This window comes from Panthera tigris, chromosome C2 (assembly GCF_018350195.1).
Source record: "Panthera tigris isolate Pti1 chromosome C2, P.tigris_Pti1_mat1.1, whole genome shotgun sequence".
NCBI classification, from domain to species: domain Eukaryota; kingdom Metazoa; phylum Chordata; class Mammalia; order Carnivora; family Felidae; genus Panthera; species Panthera tigris.
Genome location: NC_056668.1, coordinates 77,836,980 through 77,856,603, shown reverse-complemented (window position 1 = coordinate 77,856,603; position 19,624 = coordinate 77,836,980). Strand labels below are relative to the sequence as shown.

At 37.5% G+C, this 19,624-nt stretch overlaps 1 protein-coding gene across 5 annotated transcripts in view; it reads left to right on the top strand.

Moving 5' to 3' along the window:
* Positions 1 to 15,496, top strand: part of TPRG1 (tumor protein p63 regulated 1) — a 122,694-nt gene extending 107,198 nt beyond the window's left edge. For 3 of the 5 annotated variants that reach the window (XM_007083559.2, XM_042956490.1, XM_042956492.1), the window contains exons 5-6: positions 1,214 to 1,367; positions 15,103 to 15,496. In XM_007083559.2, the coding sequence (XP_007083621.2) occupies positions 1,214 to 1,367; positions 15,103 to 15,297 (349 nt within the window). In that variant the 3' untranslated portion in view covers positions 15,298 to 15,496. Of the gene's footprint in view, positions 1 to 1,213; positions 1,368 to 12,324; positions 12,558 to 15,102 lie in introns of all 5 variants that reach the window. The other 2 variants (XR_006207562.1, XM_042956491.1) reach the window with 2 other exon arrangements.
* Positions 15,497 to 19,624: the final 4,128 nt, after the last annotated feature.

The following is a 19,624-nucleotide window of genomic DNA, read 5'->3' as shown; positions in this document are numbered from 1 at the left end:
AAAAATCTGAGAACAGAGCAGTAGAATGTGCCAGGTTCTTTTCTTACTTTCATTTTAGAAGAAGAATCTCAGAGATCAGCCAACCGGGAAGAAGGGTGGCATATGCATATGTGTGAGATTGTGTTTATACACATATCTACTTGGATAAACACACAGAAGCCACAATAGCATTCCCAAAGGAATTCCTTAATACAGGAAGTAACAGCTTTATGCAGGCACCACAATTAAGCTCTGGGTTTTCATTCTAGATCCCAGGATTTAATTTCTAGAAGAAATGAGAGCTCTGTGATGTTCCATGGGGCTGTTTAGAATTACAGGCAACTTAGTTTTAAAGCTCATTGAATGCAAAGCACCTGAGCTTGGCTTAACCTCCAGGGATCTCTTTGCATTCAGAGATGTCTAAAACCACAAACCATAAATTCTGATGGGCACATGTAAAAGAAGAGACCACAGGAATTACAATTTTGTTATTCAATGTGGCCACACTCTACTGCCACGACTTCCCTCCCATCATTCCCAAGCTTCCTCTTGCTTTGCACTTGGATTTACCAGATATCCAGGCCTGGGCTATACCCGATAGTGTGGGAAAAGGCAGACACAATTTCTTTACGAGCTATGGTATGTATGTTGCTGCAATTTAGCTGGATTGAATGTGTACAGATAATAGAGAACCATGAGATATAAAAGCTGTGGCCACAGGCATTTTTTGAATTGGTCATTATCGCTCTTAAGGATCATCTATACACTACTATTCTTGAAGTCCCAGATCTTTTCTTGTGTTAACTGCTTTGTGGAAAATGAAGGTGCTGTCATTTCTCTTCTCCTTGAAACTGCCTGCCACCTTGACACATCCACTTCCTGACCCACCACCTTGACTCTTCCCTTTCCCTTTTTCTTCTAACCCTTACCATCAGAATATTGGCATGAGAGCAATATCCATGTTTCCATCCCTGGCCCCAGTCCTCAGCACCAGAGTCACATTTCCAAGTAGACATTTCCACATAGGATTCTCAATGACACCTTGAACTCATCATGTTTGAAACCAAATTTATCCTTTTATTCTTACCTCCCGAGTTTCTGGAACAATCAGTTTGTAGGCAAGTCACTCAGCATCATTATAAATCTGACTGAGACATCACGTGACTTTCCCATCCTTTTCTTTTTGTTTTCATCTAGTGCACATGGCTAATCTAAGGAAACTTGTTTCTTGTAGGAGACAAGGAGAAGGCCTTAGGATCTACTGGGGGAGTCTGGAACAGCAGTCCCTCTTATCTCGCTGGAACCCATGGTCCACTGAGGTGCCTTACGCGACCTTCACTGAGCACCCTATGAAGTACACCAGTGAGAAGTTCCTCGAAATTTGTAAGGTAGGCAGTTTGAGCCTCATTAGACTAGCTTTGATGGTGAAGTTATCTGCTTCTAAAATATGTACTACTCAAAAAAAAAGAAAAGTTAAGATACAGCCTGGGTTTATACAGATACAAATTTTAAAAGGTTTATAGGAATTTTTTAGTAAACAGTGGAGCTGTTTTATATATAAATATATGTATAATATTTATGTTAATCATATTGTGATGTTTCCACCTTGCTAATTTCTTATAAAAAATTATAGTGTAGTATTATTTAAAAATGGCAATACTTGTGTCTGTTTTTTGCCATACGTATAAATTTCTGTATGGGTACTTATAATTTTCTGTATGTAATTAAATTCTAATTATTTCATTCAAAAGAAAGAGTGTGGGTGGGATAGCGTGAAATATGAAGTCAGATATGGCTCTTGGTTATGTTTGTTACTTTTCTTTCTGGGGCCTTGGTAGTCTTATCTCTAAAATGGACATAATCAACACTGCCCTTCCTCCTAACTTCATTGGACCATTGTAAGGTTAAATTGAATATTGTGAATGTAAATGGTCCATAAACAGTAAAGCAATTAAGAGTATTTTTATGTCTTTCAATCTCATCTCCCCAAATAGATTTTATCAGTGACAGGGAAAGTCCTTCTACTATTTTTTTTTTTTTTTCATCTCCCCTAGGGAAACATAGGCAGTGCTAGGATACTAGGTAGGCAGGCAGTGCTAGGATACTAGGTAGGCAGGAAGTAAAATGGTTGGAGCTGTAGATGCAGAGAAAGATTAAACTTTATATTTTCAACACATATACACACAGGAGTGTGTGTATAGGCCTAGAAATTCTTGCCTTCTCTGTCCTTTCTATGTTTACCTTTATATGCTGTCATTTACTTCCAAATATCATAACTCTCTGTTTCTTGTAAATTCAAAAGATAACAATATATACCTAAAATCTTTCTGTGGTTGGATGGCATGCATTGCAGTGGCTGCATGATTTTAAACACACTATTCATGCAAATATGTATATGTATAAAAATATTTTTAATTGGTAAGTCTCCTATTTTAAAAATGATTTGAGGCAAAACGTGACTAGAAGATAAATGGAGTCTTAATTTCACCTAATGTATACTTGAAGTTGGATTAAATCCCTTCTGCTATCAGAAAGGACAGTGGTCTTCTCAAGATTTATGTAAACATCCTCAGGGGCTTATGGTCTCAAGGTTTACTTACCTCTGGCTCCAGGCTATTGCAGGCACTAAATTAGTTCATTGTATGGATCTTGTGATAGCCCAATTTTATAATGCTGCAGCCCAGGGTCCAACTTCAGCCCCTAGCCTGACTCTACCACCCAAAAGCAACAAAAGAGAACAAAATGAAAACCAATGACAATAATACAACACTTACACAAAGGCATTGATGTGAGAGTAGACTCCATGAGGCCTTTGAGGAGATGGAGTGAGAATTTTTTAAATCATGATAATGGGCCCAAATTTCACATGGAATATCAGCTCTCTCTGTTTGTAAAAGACCTTATTAATAATAATGCATTATTAATGCATTGCTTTATAATCCTCTCTCTGCTCCTCTGGATCCTGTCGTGCTCCTCCCCAAATATTTTGTCTCCCTCCCCTCCTCCTCCTCCTCCTCCTTCTCCTTCTTCACAGTTCAGAGTATTTTATCTGTTTGTGTGTGTGTGTGTGTGTGTGTGTGTGTGTGTGTTTTTCTTTCAGACACCTGGTAATAGAACTCAAAATGCTTGACAATGTATTTTTTCTAAAGCCATTTCCCTCCTCTAAAGGAAGTCTTGTTTTTGCCATTAAAATAACATATATTTTTGCATTAATAGTAATTGTATCATATTGTAAGGTAAAATAAATACCAAGTGACTTGGTTATTACACCCATCACTTCCTGAGCCAAGTCCCCTCTTCCTTATACTTGATGCATTAAGTACTTATTCCCTGAGTGTCCTTGGCTGGAAGATATTCAGAGTAAGGGATTAAAGAACAAATTCTATTAGCTACAGAGAAATGGCACTGCATTACTCTTAATTCTTGATGGTACTTTGTTTTATTCTGATACATATAAATACAACCAAATAAATTTATTTGTTTATTTAGGTATGTATGTATGTATGTATGTATTTATTTCTTTATTTATTTTTATTATTATTATTCTTTTTTACATTTATTTTTGAGAGACAGAGAGAGACAGAGTGTGAGCAGGGGAGGGGTAGAGAGAAAAGGAGACACAGAATCCGAAACAGGGTCCAGGCTCTGAGCTGTCAGCACAGAGCCCAACAAGGGGCTCAAACCCACGAACTGTGAGATCATGACCTGGGCAGAAATTGGATGCTTAACCGACTGAGCCACCCAGGTGCCCCAATACAATCAAATAATTTTAAAAGGAAGATAAGAAATAAAATGTTGAAAGGAGGATAGAATCATTATTCCCCCAAAACCATGACTGTGGTTAATAGAACATAGAATTAATTAATGTAGAAAGGTAAAAGGAAAACTCAGTGTTTGTACTGCTCTTGTTGGATGGGAGTAAGAATATCTTGCGTGCGTGCGTGCGTATGTGTGTGTGTGTGTCACAACAAGTGTGGATGTGAGCATAATGAATGCTTGTTCAGTTGGTTAGTGATTTTAAGTCAATAAAACTGTTTTGTGGATCTGTTAAGTATATTTCCTTCATGGCTTTTCTCCTTAAACTATTTTTCCAAAGCTTTCCCCCCACCCCACCCCGGCAACAGTCTGGCCAAACTATTTGGCCAAATAGTTTGCCAAACTATTTCTTATTAAAGGCCACCCCAAGTCCCAACTCTTTCTGAAAACAAGTGATCTCCATCTGTGATGTGAGATGATGAGTACTCTGATCCAGTTCTTTGAGTCTTAATTTCTCTTTTGTTGTTCGGTTTTATGTCACAATATTATTTGTGTTTATGATATTTTCCAAAATTGGCTTTGATTAATACTCAGTTATATTAATTTAAAAGAATAAATAAGAAGAAAGACAATTCTGTGGATATAGAATTCCTTTTATATGGGTATTTTGGCATAACATAAGATTTTAAAAGGATGATACAAAACTAGTTTTTCCATTTCCCTTATAAATGAAATGGGAAAAAAGTAGAAAATATGGGGAAAATGCATAACTAAATCAAATACCTGAAGCAATTTAATTCAGTTTAGCAAATCTATTATGGTATAGGAAAATAAATCCTGTAGAGCTGGGTTACACATAGTAAAAATTTCCAAATTATTTACAATCTGATGCCATAACTTATTTTTAAAAATATACTTAAAATCCAAATTTATTCTGACTCAGAGTCTTTTCTTATAAAGCACCTGGAATCTCTTTATTCAACAAATATCTTCTGACACCTACAAAGTAGAGGTTTATTGTTCAGGATACAAACATAAATGAGATAAAATTTATGTCTTTGTGAAAGGCACTGTTGAATAGAGGAATAGATAAAAATGCAAAGATTTTAAAATGAGCACTAAATTGACTAAATCAGAAGTTAAATCCAATGAAGAGATGTGGAGGCACATGAAGGTACAAGGAGTGTTCTTAGACACAGAGTAATTTATTGTAGCTGGAGTTTAATCTTACATATTCCCCTTCATGATCATAATGACTCAAATAATAGGTATAAGGGCTTAAGGGCAGTAGGAATGGAGAGAAGATAAAGATATGTTGAGATACTCAAGATACAGGATTAATGGGAGCAGGTAATTTACAGGATATAGTAGGTGGAGGAGAAAAAGATGTTGAAGATGGTGTGGTTTTTGGCTTGGGAAGATGGTGACTCCATTGATTTGAGTGGGGAAAACTGAAAGAAGAATAGGTTTGGACATGTTGGTTTGACATGTCCATGGAACATGAGATTGGGTTAGTTGTCAGGCAGTTAGAAATTTAGGTCTGAAGCTCAGGAGAGAAAGCTTAGCTGCTGATAGAGGTTTCAGACCATACACCTTTGGATCAAAGCTGAGTCATGGGATTGGTTGGTCAGGCACGTACCATAGGAAAGAGTATTAATAAACACATTAATTGCATTCAAATTCAAATTCGTATTATCTTCAAGTCTCCTAAAGTAATCTAAAAATTACTATCAAATTTATGCAATACAGTATCAAAATACATTATTTTTTCCTTTTATTCTTCTCACTAACTCTATAGCACTTTACGTCTGGCAAATATGATGGTCAAATGGCCTCTTTCCAGACATTCTTGCTTATCTCTCAGCCTCACCAACCTATTCCAATCTCTGTATGCATATACTTTGCATTACTCATATAAAACAGTTGTGAGAATAGGAAATAATCATTTTTTGGCATTGACTTTCTTGTTACAAGACATAAAAATAATCTCATGTAATATTATGTAATCAGACTATATTTATTGATTACAGTTTACATGTTTTCATGTAATTCAACTAACAAAAACCCTGTGAGGTCAAGATAGCTATCTCTGTTTTTAAAATGAGGGTACTTAGAGTGATTAAGTGAATTGACTAAGGTATTAAAATAAACTAGCTCCCTTTCCACACCCAAATAATTTGTAAATAAGCAGGAAAATGGACATGAGCTTGAAGAAATTGTGTGTGTGTGTGTGTGTGTGTGTGTGTGTGTATTCATTGATGTGATATGTAATGTGATATATTTCTGACAAAACTTGATTATCCTCAATTGTTTCACACACTTTTTATTTATAATTTGTAGTCTCATCTCCCCTGTTTTAACCATTTTCTTGCTGGGTTCTTAGGATGTGTGGAGAGTCTTGCTGGAAGGGACTAATGACTGAGCCCAGAGCTGGTAAATAACAGTGAATGGTCATGAATGCTTTATAACCAAATCAAAATGATCTACAGACCAATCCTTTTTACTCTTTTCTGGCATATTTACCCTTTTTTTCAAGGGAATTATGAAAGTGAACCAACGTGTTAGCAATTAAATGTAACTTTCGTTTCCCTTCACATCATTTTGACAAATACTCATTGAATACCCACCTAGCTACATGCTGAGCAACGTGCTAGTAAACTGGGATACTGAGAAGAATAAAACAGATTTTGCCCTCCAGACACTTACAGAGTACAGGGAGAAGGTAAAAGAAAAGTAATTAACAAATTATAATTTAATATGCTAAGACTGTTAATAGAGTGGGATTCACAAGGTTCTATGGGAGCCCAGAAGAGGGAACAAGAAAGTCCAAAAGCTAACAGGTATAATGATATCTGAAGTGAAACTCAAAGTATGAGTGATTTAAGCATCAAAGGAGGTGGGGGAAATACATTTTAAATAAAAGAAAGATGGTTGGAACCTGCAAATTACAAAAGTACATGAAATGTTCTTGAATAAAGAAGAATTCATTTTAGCTAGAATTCAAAGCATGTGTATGTACGCATATGTGTTGGCAGGGGAGAGTTGGGGAATGGAATAGGAAGAGGGTGCGGATTAGGATACATAGGAACCTCTCTTGGAGGAAAGAAGTTTCTGCCTCATCCTCCTTTTTCTCTCTACATACCTGAACATACCACAATCAAGGTGTCTCCATAAAGATAATTCCAGGTAAAATATGTCAGGATGATATAAACATTCTATCCAGCTGTGTGACTCTTCAAGTGGTTTCCAGTACTGGGTATTGGATGGATTTATTCTTTATCTCCGCATGCTTCATTTCCTATAGAGCAACACTGAAACCTATAGCCTGAAGGTTTGGAAAACCTGCTCAGCTGAGGAATGCACGCCTGCAGGCATGAAACCTGGTCTCTTTACCCAGTGTAAACAGGAAGCAAGTTATGGTTGTAATAAGGAAAACTGAGACTCTGGGCAGTGAACTGCTGGCAGACAGCACCTGAAGTAAACCAGGAGTGCAGTCACTCAGGTGGTAAATACTTGCTGTAAAGTCCATAAGAACGTTCAGCACTCCCCCCTACCTCCAACGAACGCACCCACCCACCCACACACACCACTATACTTTACCCTAACCAGCACACAGCTCCTATGTAATCAGAGTTGTTAAAACTTGACCCTCTGTTTTTGAGACTGGAATAAAAGAAGGAGCCAGGGGTGGGTGTATAAAAGCTTTTAGAGAAAAGTATGTGGCTGGTGGCATTCATATCAGATGACACCGCGTTCCTGTCACACAGACTGAGTTCAGGTGCTTGAAATGCTCAAGAGCCAGTTTGGGGACTTGGCCTTTTGTCTGCCTTTCCTTCAATGCACTGCTTGTCACTTTGTCTTCATGGTCCCTCCTCCTTTTAGAGGGAGCACTGAAATGACTAGAAATAAAGTGGCATCTGACTCTAATGAGATGCCAAGTTCATTGGGTATGAAATAGCATCGACTCTTTCTTTCCAGCACTCAGATTCTGAGGCCACGGAGGATTCTCATGAAATGAAGCTTATGATGAGGACTGGAGAAGCAGTCAGTAATCTAATCTAAAAGCATTTATTTATCTATGAAAAGGTATCCCGGCAGTCCAGAGGGTGTTGGCAATGGGAATGCTGTGGTGAATTACAGCTTGGTCTTTAAGAAGTCCTAGTTTGATGGCGATATTGTCAAAGATTTGTTGATAGTATTTTTGATTATTGGTAATAGGCTTCCTTAATGGCCTTTGCACTCTTACTCCAAATTCCAGCCTCATTTCATTCCACTTCCCCAACTCTTCCTAAAATACATGAATATGTGTACCTGCACATGTGAGCTTATGGACAAACTCTCCATTCATTAAAGTTGGTTTAATCTTTACAGCCACCCTCTGTACTTGATGCTATTAATATTCTTTTTTGTGTGGAAAAGGAACTATAAAATTTAGAGAGGTTGGATAACTTGCCCAGAGTCACACAGCTAATGAGTGCCATATCTGCAACTTAAGACCAGATCTGTTTGATCTCAATACCCATGTTATATCATACATACTTCCTTCAGTTCAGTGCTTTTCAACAGGGGATGATTTTACCACCCTCCCATCCCCCTGCCGGGGTGGCATTTGGCAATGTCTCAAGACATTTTTGATTCTCACACTTAGGGTGAGGATACTATTGGTATATGGTGGGTAGAGGCTAGTGAGGCTGCTTAACATCCTAAAATACAGAGGACATTGTCCCCTGTCGCAAAGAATTATATGGCACAAGATAGCAATAGTCCTAAGGTAAGGAAACTTTGGTTCACTTACATAGACAAACAGCCACAATTGTGACTCTAATTCTTAGAAAACTGGATGAAATATTTAAATGGAGATAAAAGTGAAATGCAATAGAATAAAATATTAATTTTTGCCTTGAGTATACAAGAAGGCATTGTGAGAGAGAGGGTATTTGAGCTTGGTTTGGAAGGATGAATAGGAGTATAGACAATATAGATCTTTGCGGATTGAGTAGGCCCTATGCATCTTACGCCAAGTCAGAGCTAGAGGTTGCTAGGCAAGCTTAGTACGATGTTTTTCAAAAAAATTTTTTAGAAGCATAAGACTTTTAAAAATAAAATCTTGAAATTGAAATATGTAAAATGGTTAAAAATAGAGCAGATCTAATTGGTATGATTGCAGGGACTGGAGGATGTTACCTGCTTGGCTTCCATATCTTCTCCCCAAACCCTCAGGAATATCTGTCATCCCAACATTGTTAATAACAGCATTTCCTTTCTTTTGAAAAGAATCTTTGTCTGGATGATAAATTATATGGTCATCCAACCTATGAAGAAATCTAGTGTTCAAAGGAACATGTTTTGAAAATCACTGAGTATAATTTTTTCCTATCCCTTCTTAAAAATAAGGAACACAAATCCTTTTCTAAATAGTATAATTTTACTGCTCATAATAGCAGTATATTATAGAAAGAGGACTTTAACACACTTAAGTCAGGAGACTGGGATTCCAAGACTTTGCTCAGTTGCTTATTAGTGATTAGCCATTGGACAAATCTCTGAAACAGTTGGACCCTCAGTTTACCTATTAGATCCCCTATGCATTGTCCCCGATGCCTAGCATCTTGTCCAACAAAGCTTTCTGAATTTGTGGATTTCTAACCCCTGCCCTATAGTCTATCTTGTTTATACTTTATGAATATTGTTCTTGACTATAGGATCTATAATTACTATTTTGGAATTGTTAACTATACATGTGGTCTTATCATCTGTTTATTTCCTCATGTCCCATGCTCATGTATCCAATTGGCCATTAGAAATTACTAAGAGGCTTACTGGTTAGGCACATCAACCACGTCTGGAACAGAATCCTTGCCCCTTGCACCTCACCACTTCCAAGTCCTTCTGCCCCAGGCTTTCCCAACCCAGTAATGATATCACTTTCTATCCAGTTGCTCAGACCAAAAATCTAGGTGTCATCTTTGAGTCCTCTGTTCTTTTCATCCCTTATATTTACTCATGCCAGCAAGTTGTATGGCTCTACCTCCAAATAATATCCCTAATTTAACCAGTTATGTTCTCCACTTCTCTCCTGATCCAAGCCACCATCATCTCTTGCCTGGACTACTGAAGTGATCTTCAAACTCCTCTTATCTTCTGGCTTCTAATCTTGACCCTAACAGTAAATTTTCCATACAACTGTCAGGATTATTAAAAACAACAACAACAGCAACAACAAAACATACATCATTGAACTTATTTTTAAAATCACTTCAATCCAGAGTCCTTAATATGGCCGACAGGATGCTTTGGGCCTAAGATTTCATTTCGATCTCTTTTGATCACTATATTCTAACTACACAGGCTCTTCCTCTGTTTTCCTCAGAAGAAAACTGAACAATGGCTAAATTTGCAATGGACAAAAATCAACTTTTTACAGATCTTTTTTTTTTTAATCTTTATTTATTTTTGAGAGACAGAGCATGAGCGGGGGAGGGGTAGAGAGAGAGGGAGACACAGACTCTGAGGCAGGCTCTAGGCTCTGCGCTGTCAGCACAGAGCCCGACATGGGGCTCAAACTTATGAAATGTGAGATCATGACCTGAGCCGAAGTCTGATGGTTAACTGACTAAGCCACCCAGGTGCCCCCAAAAATCAACTTTTTGATTTAATTTAATTATATGGACGTGAATTCATTCAATGACAATTTTTTCAGAAAAAAAAATAGACAGTAATACTTGTATAACTTTGATATAGGTTCATATTAAAAATATAGAGATAAGAGAAACAAAGTAAAGGTGTCATCTTGTACCTGTTTTTCTTTTGCATTTATCTCCTTGATCAATTGAAAACTTCAAGAATCTTGGGGAACTAATATTTAGGATTTTCTTTCAATCTAGAGTTTAAAGGCTTTTTATTTTGAAATAATTTTAGGCTTACAGGAAAATTGCAAAGATAGTAAAGTTTCCATGTACCTGACATTCAAATTATTCTAACAACTTACATAATAACTATAGTAGAGTTATCAAAACCTGAAAATTAAACATCACTACAATAATATTAAGTAAACTACAGGCCTTATTCAAGTTTCACTGTTTTTTTTGTTTTGTTTTTCCTAATGCCTCTGTCTGTCCCAGGATCCAGTTCAGGATTATGTATTACATTGAGTTGTTCTGTCTCTTTATTCTCCTCCGAACTGTGACAGTTTCTCAGTCTTTCTTCTGTGTTCATGATCTTGGCACTTCTCATGAATACTGGTCGGTGTTTTTGTAGAATGCTTCTCAGTTTGGGTTTGCCTGATGTTTTCTCATGATTAAATTGAGGTGTTTTGTTTTGTTTTTTTTTTTTTTTGGAGCAGATACTACAGAAATGATTTATGTCTTCACTGCATCATATTGTAGGCTTATGATGCCTGTGTGTCTTATTACTAGCAGTATTAACATTGATCACTTGTTTAAGATAGATTTAAGATGTATGCTGGATTTCCCCTCTGCAAAGTTAGTATTTTTCCCTTTATAATTGATAAATATCTTGGGGGAGATACTTTGATACTCAACCCATGTTTTTTGAAATTATAGTGTCTGAGTGGAACTTAATGTATCTGTTGGCATCCAGGGAACTCTGTTACTTTTAAAAAGCTCATATCAGAGTCAAAAAAATGTTTTCTGGAGTCTGTGATTTGTATTAAGGAAATTGGCATTCCAAATATGGAATTGAAGGGAATAGAACTAAGAAAGTTAAAGTCTTGGGGCACGTGGGTGGCTCAGTAGGTTAAGTGTTTGACTCCTGATTTTGGCTCACGTCATGATCTTGTGGTTCATGAGTTCATGCCCCCCATTGGGCTGTCACCACAGAGCCTGCTTGGGATTCTGTCTCCCTCTCTCTCTGCTCCTCCCCCGCTTGCTCTCTATCTCTCAGAATAAATAAAAATAAACTTGAAAGAAAAAAGTTAAAGTGTTTTTGCCTATAAATAATGAAAATATTTGTACCTATAAATAATATGCTTTATAAAATGCTTTTGAATAATTCACTTAAATTCATGCAACAATCTCCTGAGGCTGACATTCAGGGAACTCTGTTACTTTTAAAAAGCTCATATTAGAGTTAAAAAATTATATGAATGATACAAATGATAAAAATTGTACAAATCTCATGAGGTTGGCTTTTACTATCACTATCATCACCATTATTAGTTTCCCTTTTCAGATCTAGAAACTAAAGCTCAGTGAGATTGTATGGTTTTTCCAAACTCTAACCATTAGTAACTGATAGGGCAAGGAAGCATACCTGGCCCTATGCATCTATGCCAAGCATTTTCCCACTATACACAGTGATGGAATATATGTGGTTAGATAGCAGTGAGTTCCCCATCATTGGATATGTCCATGTCCAGGGATGTAGTTTTTTGGTGAGGATGTGTCAAGGCAAAAACAACAGATGAATGGCTAGAATTGATAAGCTTAAGGTCACTTCTAACCTTGAGATTCCATGATTTTCAACCATAATGATTCAATGCCTATGTTATTAACTTATTCTGTCCTTTTTGATTTTCTCTTTTGGAAGTTGAAGAAAAACCACTTCTTTCTGCTTTTCTTATTCAATCAGCTAAAGCACTGGTGGAAGTAGCTGAAAGGAAGGATGTCTTTCCTTCCAGAATCCCCAGGCTGTTATGACTACAGTTTGTATCACTCAATGACAGCAATGTTTAGATCTCCAAGAGGATGCTGGGACTGCAAACGAGTAATAAGAAGTGTCTTCTGTCTGTCTTCGCTTCTACAGACTGAAGCTCAAGCAAAACCCTACTTCTGTGTTGGTTTACATTATTTAGCCTCAGTGAAGTGAGTTTATTTATTTTTTAAGCTTTTTTTTTTTTTTTTTTGAGAGAGAGAGAGAGAGAGAGAGAGAGAGAGAGAGAGAGAGAGAGACTGTGTGTGTGTGTGGGGGGGGGGGTAGGGGCAGGGAGGGAGAGAGAGAGAATCCCAAGTAGGCTCTGTGTTGTCAGTGTGGAACCTGTTGTGGGGCTTTATCTCTCAAACTGCAAGATCATGACCTGAGCTGAAATCAAGAGTCAGATGCTTAACTGACTGAGCCATCCAGGTGCCCTCTGAGTTTATTTATTTATTTATTTATTTGATGTTTTGATAATATTCAATTAGGTAAATATTACTTTAAAGAAAAGTAGAGAAATACATCTGTTTATTTTGAAAACCTAGAGATATTGAGGTACTCCAGCAAACTATATTATTTTCTCATCATAGCCACTAATTTTTGTTACTTATGACATTATCTAAAAAAAACCTCATAGATTTCAATGCTTTTCAAAAGAAGAAACTAAGACTCAAAAAGAGGAAATGAATTTACAATGCCACACAGGTATAAAATTATAGAAGTTTTATTTGCATGGCTTTTTTTCTTTTTCTTCTTTCTTTCTTTCTTTCTTTCTTTCTTTCTTTCTTTCTTTCTTTCCTTTTTTTTTTTTTGTAGGGTTGCCAACTGCCAATAGTTGATACATTCAAATTTGTAAATGTTTTTTCCTTACTAATAAGGAAACTGAAACTGGAATGAAAAAGTAGTTTGCCCAGGGGCAATTTGGTATAAAATTAAGTATCCAGGATAAAATCTCTATGGAAAATTGTTATGGGGAAAGACTACAGGCTTCTCTTTCTTCACTGAAAGATCACTCTTATGTTAGTCCCTTAAAGCAAAGATTGGTCTCCTCTTGGAATCATGGGAAGAATAATGGACACTTTATAGAGGATGCTTAATAATTTGAATTGATATTGGAATATACTCTAATAGGAGTCTTAATTTAGGTTCACTAGTGAGCCAGTTGCCTAGGAAACAGATTTGGATCTCACTGTGAATAAGATTTTATTCCTAATGTTCTTTTTTACCATACTGCAGAAAGTGGAGTGACTGTGGGTAAGTCATTTACCTTCTATGAGCCTTGGTTTTCTAATATGGAAATGGTGATACCTTCTTTTACATACCTAATACATTTATGTTAGAAAGAGATCATGGATATAAAAGAGCTTGTTGGAAATAGAAACATGAACTTTTGTTTCATTTCCTTGCTTATATATGTTTATTTTTTTAATTAAAATTTCTTTACATTTATTTATTTTTGAGAGACAGAGAAAGACAGTGTGAGCAGGGGAGGGGCAGAGAGAGAGGGAGACACAGAATCTGAAACAGGATCCAGGCTCTGAGCTGTCAGCACAGAGCCTGATGCGGGGCTCGAACCCATGAACTGTGAATTCATGACCTGAGCCAAAGTCGGATGCTTAACCGACTGGGCCACCCAGGCGCCCCTATATCTCTGTTCAGAATGCTCCCTGAATTACCCTCCCCTTAACCCAATTCAACTTGGCTTGACCAAAATAAGGATTTTTTTTTCCCTCATTTAACTTAAAAGTTCAGGATAGGCTGACCTAATAATTTGAATGATTTTGTCAATAATTCATCTCTCTCTGTATCTTACTTCTTCCAACTTCGTTGGCTTCATTCTCAGGTTCTCACTATGCATGGTAAAATGACCTCGAAAACCTCCAGGCTTTCTATCAGTTTTGCAACAACATTGGTCATGTGCCCTTACCTGCACCAATCTCTGTGACCAGAGAAATGGACTCCTCTGATTGCTTAGACCTGAGCCATATGCTAAAGTAGACTCCTCTTATACTATTTGGGCTAAACTGGAAGAGGGTGGTCCTCCAAAGAAATAAAGAGGTACTCGTATTGGAAGAAGAATCTTAAATGATTGAAAGGATGCTGGGTTGAATAGAAAAAACAGCTGCCAACCAAGCCCTCCCTAATTCCATTTCACCTATTGAAACTCTAGGAACCCTTTGATGATTGTCTCAAGAGTTTTCTTTTGAAGTCATTTCTGATCCTCTTCCTATGTATGATTTCCCCCTCTTTTGCATTCCTTTACCATCTTATTATGCCTGCTGTTCATTTTCATGAACTTTGTATAATGATTTACCAAGTTCATTTCTTAGATTATTAGAGTGTTACTCCTTTGGACACAGAGACTATATCTTACTTGTATTTAAATCTTCAGCAGCCAGCAGGCATCTGATTCATAATAGACTATCAGCAAATATTTATTAAGCTGACTACTAAATGCTGTACAAATTACGAAGGATGAAAAACAAACAAGATGAGGCAGATAATTTCATTATGTACATAATTTATTGACTGATTGATTTATTAAAAGACTAACAGAAGCAATGTTGACAATTCTGAGAAATGACATCTATGTAAGGAAGTAAGGATAGCTACAGCCCCAGGACAGTGGTCAACTTTTGTGAGGACTGGCTAGGGAGGAAGTGTGTCTGGACCAACTCTGCATTTACTAACTCTGTGCCTTCTTTTCCTCTTCAGTTGTCTGGGTTCACGTCTAAACTTGTTGCAGCGATCCAGAATGCCCACAAGAATTCCACTGGATCTGGAAGAAGAAAGGGACTGATGGTGTTAACTGAACCCATTTTGATTGAAACCTACATGGGGCTGATGTCATTCATTGGAAACCGCAACAAACTCGGCTATTCCCTTGCCCGTGGGAGTATTGGTTTTTGAGACTCCTTCTGGCATTATAAGTATGCCATCCATTGATCTACCTTCATTGAAGATTCTGTTTCAGACCACCATATATTTGGACTGACTTAGTTCCTTTTAAATACTATTACATGGTATTGAACACTTAGTATCTTAGGAAATCTATAATCTTGATTAGACTGATAGATGCACACTTCAGACCTCATATAAGAACAATCAAATTTCCTAACCAGAAAATAAATGCTCTTAAGCTTATCAAATAATATTATCATTGAATACCTGATCATAAACTGAGGGCAGAGTCTCTGGCTTCTTGCTCCTCTGTCCTCCAAATGTAGGCATTTTTTGGATCTTGAGCTTGAGCCGTTTGATTCTGATGTCTTTCACTGGGGTCTGACTATACTATTTTAGCTACTCTTTTTATGAGAATGCCTTCCAAATCTGTATTTCCATCCCTGATACTTCTTCAAGATTTAGTTTTGTATTTCTGTCTGCTGATCATATATATGATTCAATGGCCACTCATATTCAGCATCTTCCAAATCCTGGGTTTCTCTGTGGCATTTTTAGGGTCCCAGTCATCATTCGTGAAATCCATCAGTTTTGATATATCTAAATTCCTTGCCAGATAATTTCATCTAGTATCTTTCTTAGTCGGTTTGGGCTGCTACTCCAAAATACCACAGACTGGGTGGCTTATCAACAAGAGAAATTCATATCCCACAGTTCTGGAGGCTTGAATGCACAGTTCAGGGTGCTGGCGCCTGGTCAGGTGAGGGCCCTGTTCCCAGGTGCAGACTTCTCGTTATATCCTCAGACAGTAAAGGGGCAAGAGGGTTCTCTTGATCTTCTTTTATAAGGGCATTAGTCTTATTCATGAAGACCCTGCTTTCATGACCTAATCACCTCCCAGAGGCCCTACCTCTTAATACCATCATATTTGGCCTCAAGATTTCAGCACATGAATGTTGGAGCACACAAACTGTCAGACCATGGCAGGACCAAATGTATGTGTGGCTTAGCATAGTACCCCAATGCCCAGATGTCAACCTTAAAGTTCATTCTTCTTTGAAAGTTTTTCGTGAACTCCTTTTCCTTTCCATATCCGCAGGTATATATTATTCGATCAAGTCTTTAATTCTGTTCACCTGGATGATTGTCATTGCCTTTTACTTGGAATCTTTGATCCGAGGCTGACACTGTTCTAATCCATCCTGCATTTGGTTGCCAGATTTCTAAAGCATAGTTTGGCCCTATCAATCCCTGCTCAAGAACTTTTAATGGCTCACTTTGTTTTGCATTTTTTTTGTTCAAACATTTATTTCATTTTGTTTTCCAATAGCAGACCCTTTCCTTCTATTGAAATCTGTTTTGGATGCCCAGTATGTGAAACAGATAGAAGTGAGGCCACCGAGATTGAGGGGGATATTGGAATGCTCCTGGCTTCTTCTTTTTTGGGTCTCAGAGGTACCTTCTGTGGAATGTCTCTGGGTCCCAGAAGGTATAGAGGAGCACATTTTCAAAAACACTGTCCTACCTTATTCTCTTTCCTTTGCTCTTTTATCTCATATTTTCTCTTTTTTTTTCTCCCCGACATGTCTCATTTTGAACACAACTCAGGAGATATCTTAACTGTTTTCATCTCTTCAAGTTTCTTTTCTTTTTTAATTTTTTCAGTTTTATTTTCTATTTATTTTGAAAAGAAGCTTTGAATGATCAACACCATAAATATTATGATAATCAGCTTTTTAAGCATGTCCCAGGACCCAAAGTTGAGACACCTTGGTTGGTATTCACGTTAAAAATTCTACCTTTTTTTTTTTTTTTTTTGGTGGAGGGAGGGGTTGTGCAGAGTGTTTTTAAAGTGTTCTCTTCTAAAAACTTCCTCAATTTCAAAGATTTGTCCTCTGTTTCATTCACAAACATCAATTTGATGCAGGCATTCAAAACCCACACCTTGAATAACCATTTTATTTCGTCTTTGTCTTTGTTTACTTCCATTAGTGTTTCTCTCCCTTTCCCTCTTTCCCCTTCCCAGCACCCACTCCCCCCTCCCCATTGATGGCAAATATTGTTACAGTCCCCAAGGCAGGGAACTTCTATTCAGACTGTAAAAGGAAATGTTGAAATTCTTAGCTGTCCTGTCAACAGTAGTGGAATGAAAAGTCGTTGGATTGTTTTGGCAGTGGTTCTAAAGCAAGCATAATTGGCAAATTATTATAACACTGCTGCCCGAAAATCTGTATTTGCCTCAAGATAGTGGCATTTGTTGGCAGAAGCATCTGAAATGTCCAGCACATTCTTTTCCATTACCATTTAAGGATCAACCTGACAATAGACTTCTTTCTGCACATTTGCCCCCCTTGTAACCGAGGACAGACTGTGTTTCCAAGTGACTCTCTAAAGGACACAGTGCAGCATCACCAGTGCAGAAGATGAGAGGAAGGAGGTATCTCTCAGCCCTGAGGTCCAGCCTCTAACAATAGGATAAGCATTTAATAATACCAAAGCTGTTTAATATGGAGAAGAACGAGCTCAAAGATAACAAGGGAATGCTTTTAACATTTCACAAAAACTGTCTAGTGGATAGCCCATAAACTGATACATAGGGCCTCGGCAGCAGGTTATGACCAGAGGGTGAGAAGATTTAGGAATTTGGAAGGCAGTTCAAGATAAGAGAGAACTTCTTATAGGTAGGAATGTAAAAAATGGAATGGGTTGCTCCTTGGAATAGTGAGTCCTTCATCCCTTGATGTGTTCAAGTCAGGACTAAATAAAGTAGATAGAATTGTGTATGGGATTGATAGATGGGTGATTGATATAATACTTTAAGGCTAGAGACCTTATGATTTTCCAAATAACTGTTGCTAATGGTTAGACAATTAAATCAATTTGATTTTTTTTCCTTTGGAAATAACTGAATCAGCCATATGAGACCTTAGAAAATTACCTCAACTTTCCCAGGATTTAATTTGCTCCTCTGTAGAATGGAGACAATGATACCTTTTCTTCCCACTTCATAAAGATCTTGTGAGAAGAACTCAATGAAATAAGGTTAAGTTATTGTATTAAATAAAAAGCGTTGAGCACATGCCTGTAGAGTGATATGACTTGGAAGCAGAACGTAGGACATCTTAAGGCAACTATATTTAGTTATCTCAGAATTTTTTTGGTCACTATGGACCTACTGCCCACCATTCTTGCATTTGACGCTTGGTGTTCTCACTTGGGTTTTAAGCTCAACAGGACATACAAACTGCAAACAAGGGGACCTAATACATGCTCGGGCTTTTCATTCAGACTGGCATCTGAGCTACACCAATAAAGTTTCCAAAAGGGACATCATACATTTGGTTGGGAATAGGATAATTTACAAGAGGCATGAAGTACCAGGTATATCATCATAAAAATTTTATGGTTGGTCATCCTGTTTATCTGATCTTTATCTCACTCAGGAAATCCCACTAGAAAATACCCAATATGTCACCTTTCAAAAACTGCTTGAGCATCTTTATTGACAGATTGTTCAAGGTCTCCTGATACGTCTTGGACAGTTCTGATGGTTAGAACATTCTCTTTATGTTGATTTAGACTCTGTAACCTCCTCTCAGTAAAAGAAAAAAAAATTCTGGAGTGGGTTTAGTCTGAATTTTCACACCAGGATGTTGGACATTTGGGTACAGAGGCAAGGTTAATGAAATCTCTAATGTTTCCAAGAAGGGGAGCTGTAACTAACTGCTAAGCCTGACCTTCAAGTGGGCAACTGGGCCTCTTTGGAAGCCTGACCTTTGGCCATTCTCTAAGGCAGAAAAGAGAAGCCAGTTTGCATGATTTGGATTTTTTTGCCTTGAGACCTGTTCTCCCAGTCCCTGTGCTGAAACATTACTAAGAAAGCCGATTTACAGAGCCTGGGGGCTAAGGAAGCATAGAAATCATCCAATGCTTTCATTTCACAGAATATGAAGCAAAGGTCTGGAAACTGGAAAGAAATTGTTTAAAAAGCAGATGGTGGATTTTTGGTACTGGGATTAAATTCTAAAGCTTATAATTTCCTACTTCTGGCCCACTGCTCTTTGCATATATCTCTATTCCCAGGGAAAGGCATATTATCTAAATCAGGGCATCATAGTTGCTGGGTTAATGCTGAGGTGAGAAAACAATAGATCACCGTTGTTTAGGGGGGAATTTCCAGAAATTACCTGTCTTAAAGGCTAAGGTCACTCATAGAACTCTCTGATTTCCTATCTGATCAAAAAGCCCAAACAAAGCTGCGGAAGCAGGCAGAGCCAGCAGATATTTTGTAAGGCAGCTTTACCTCTGCCTGGCATTTTGTAGGGCAGGACAGAGG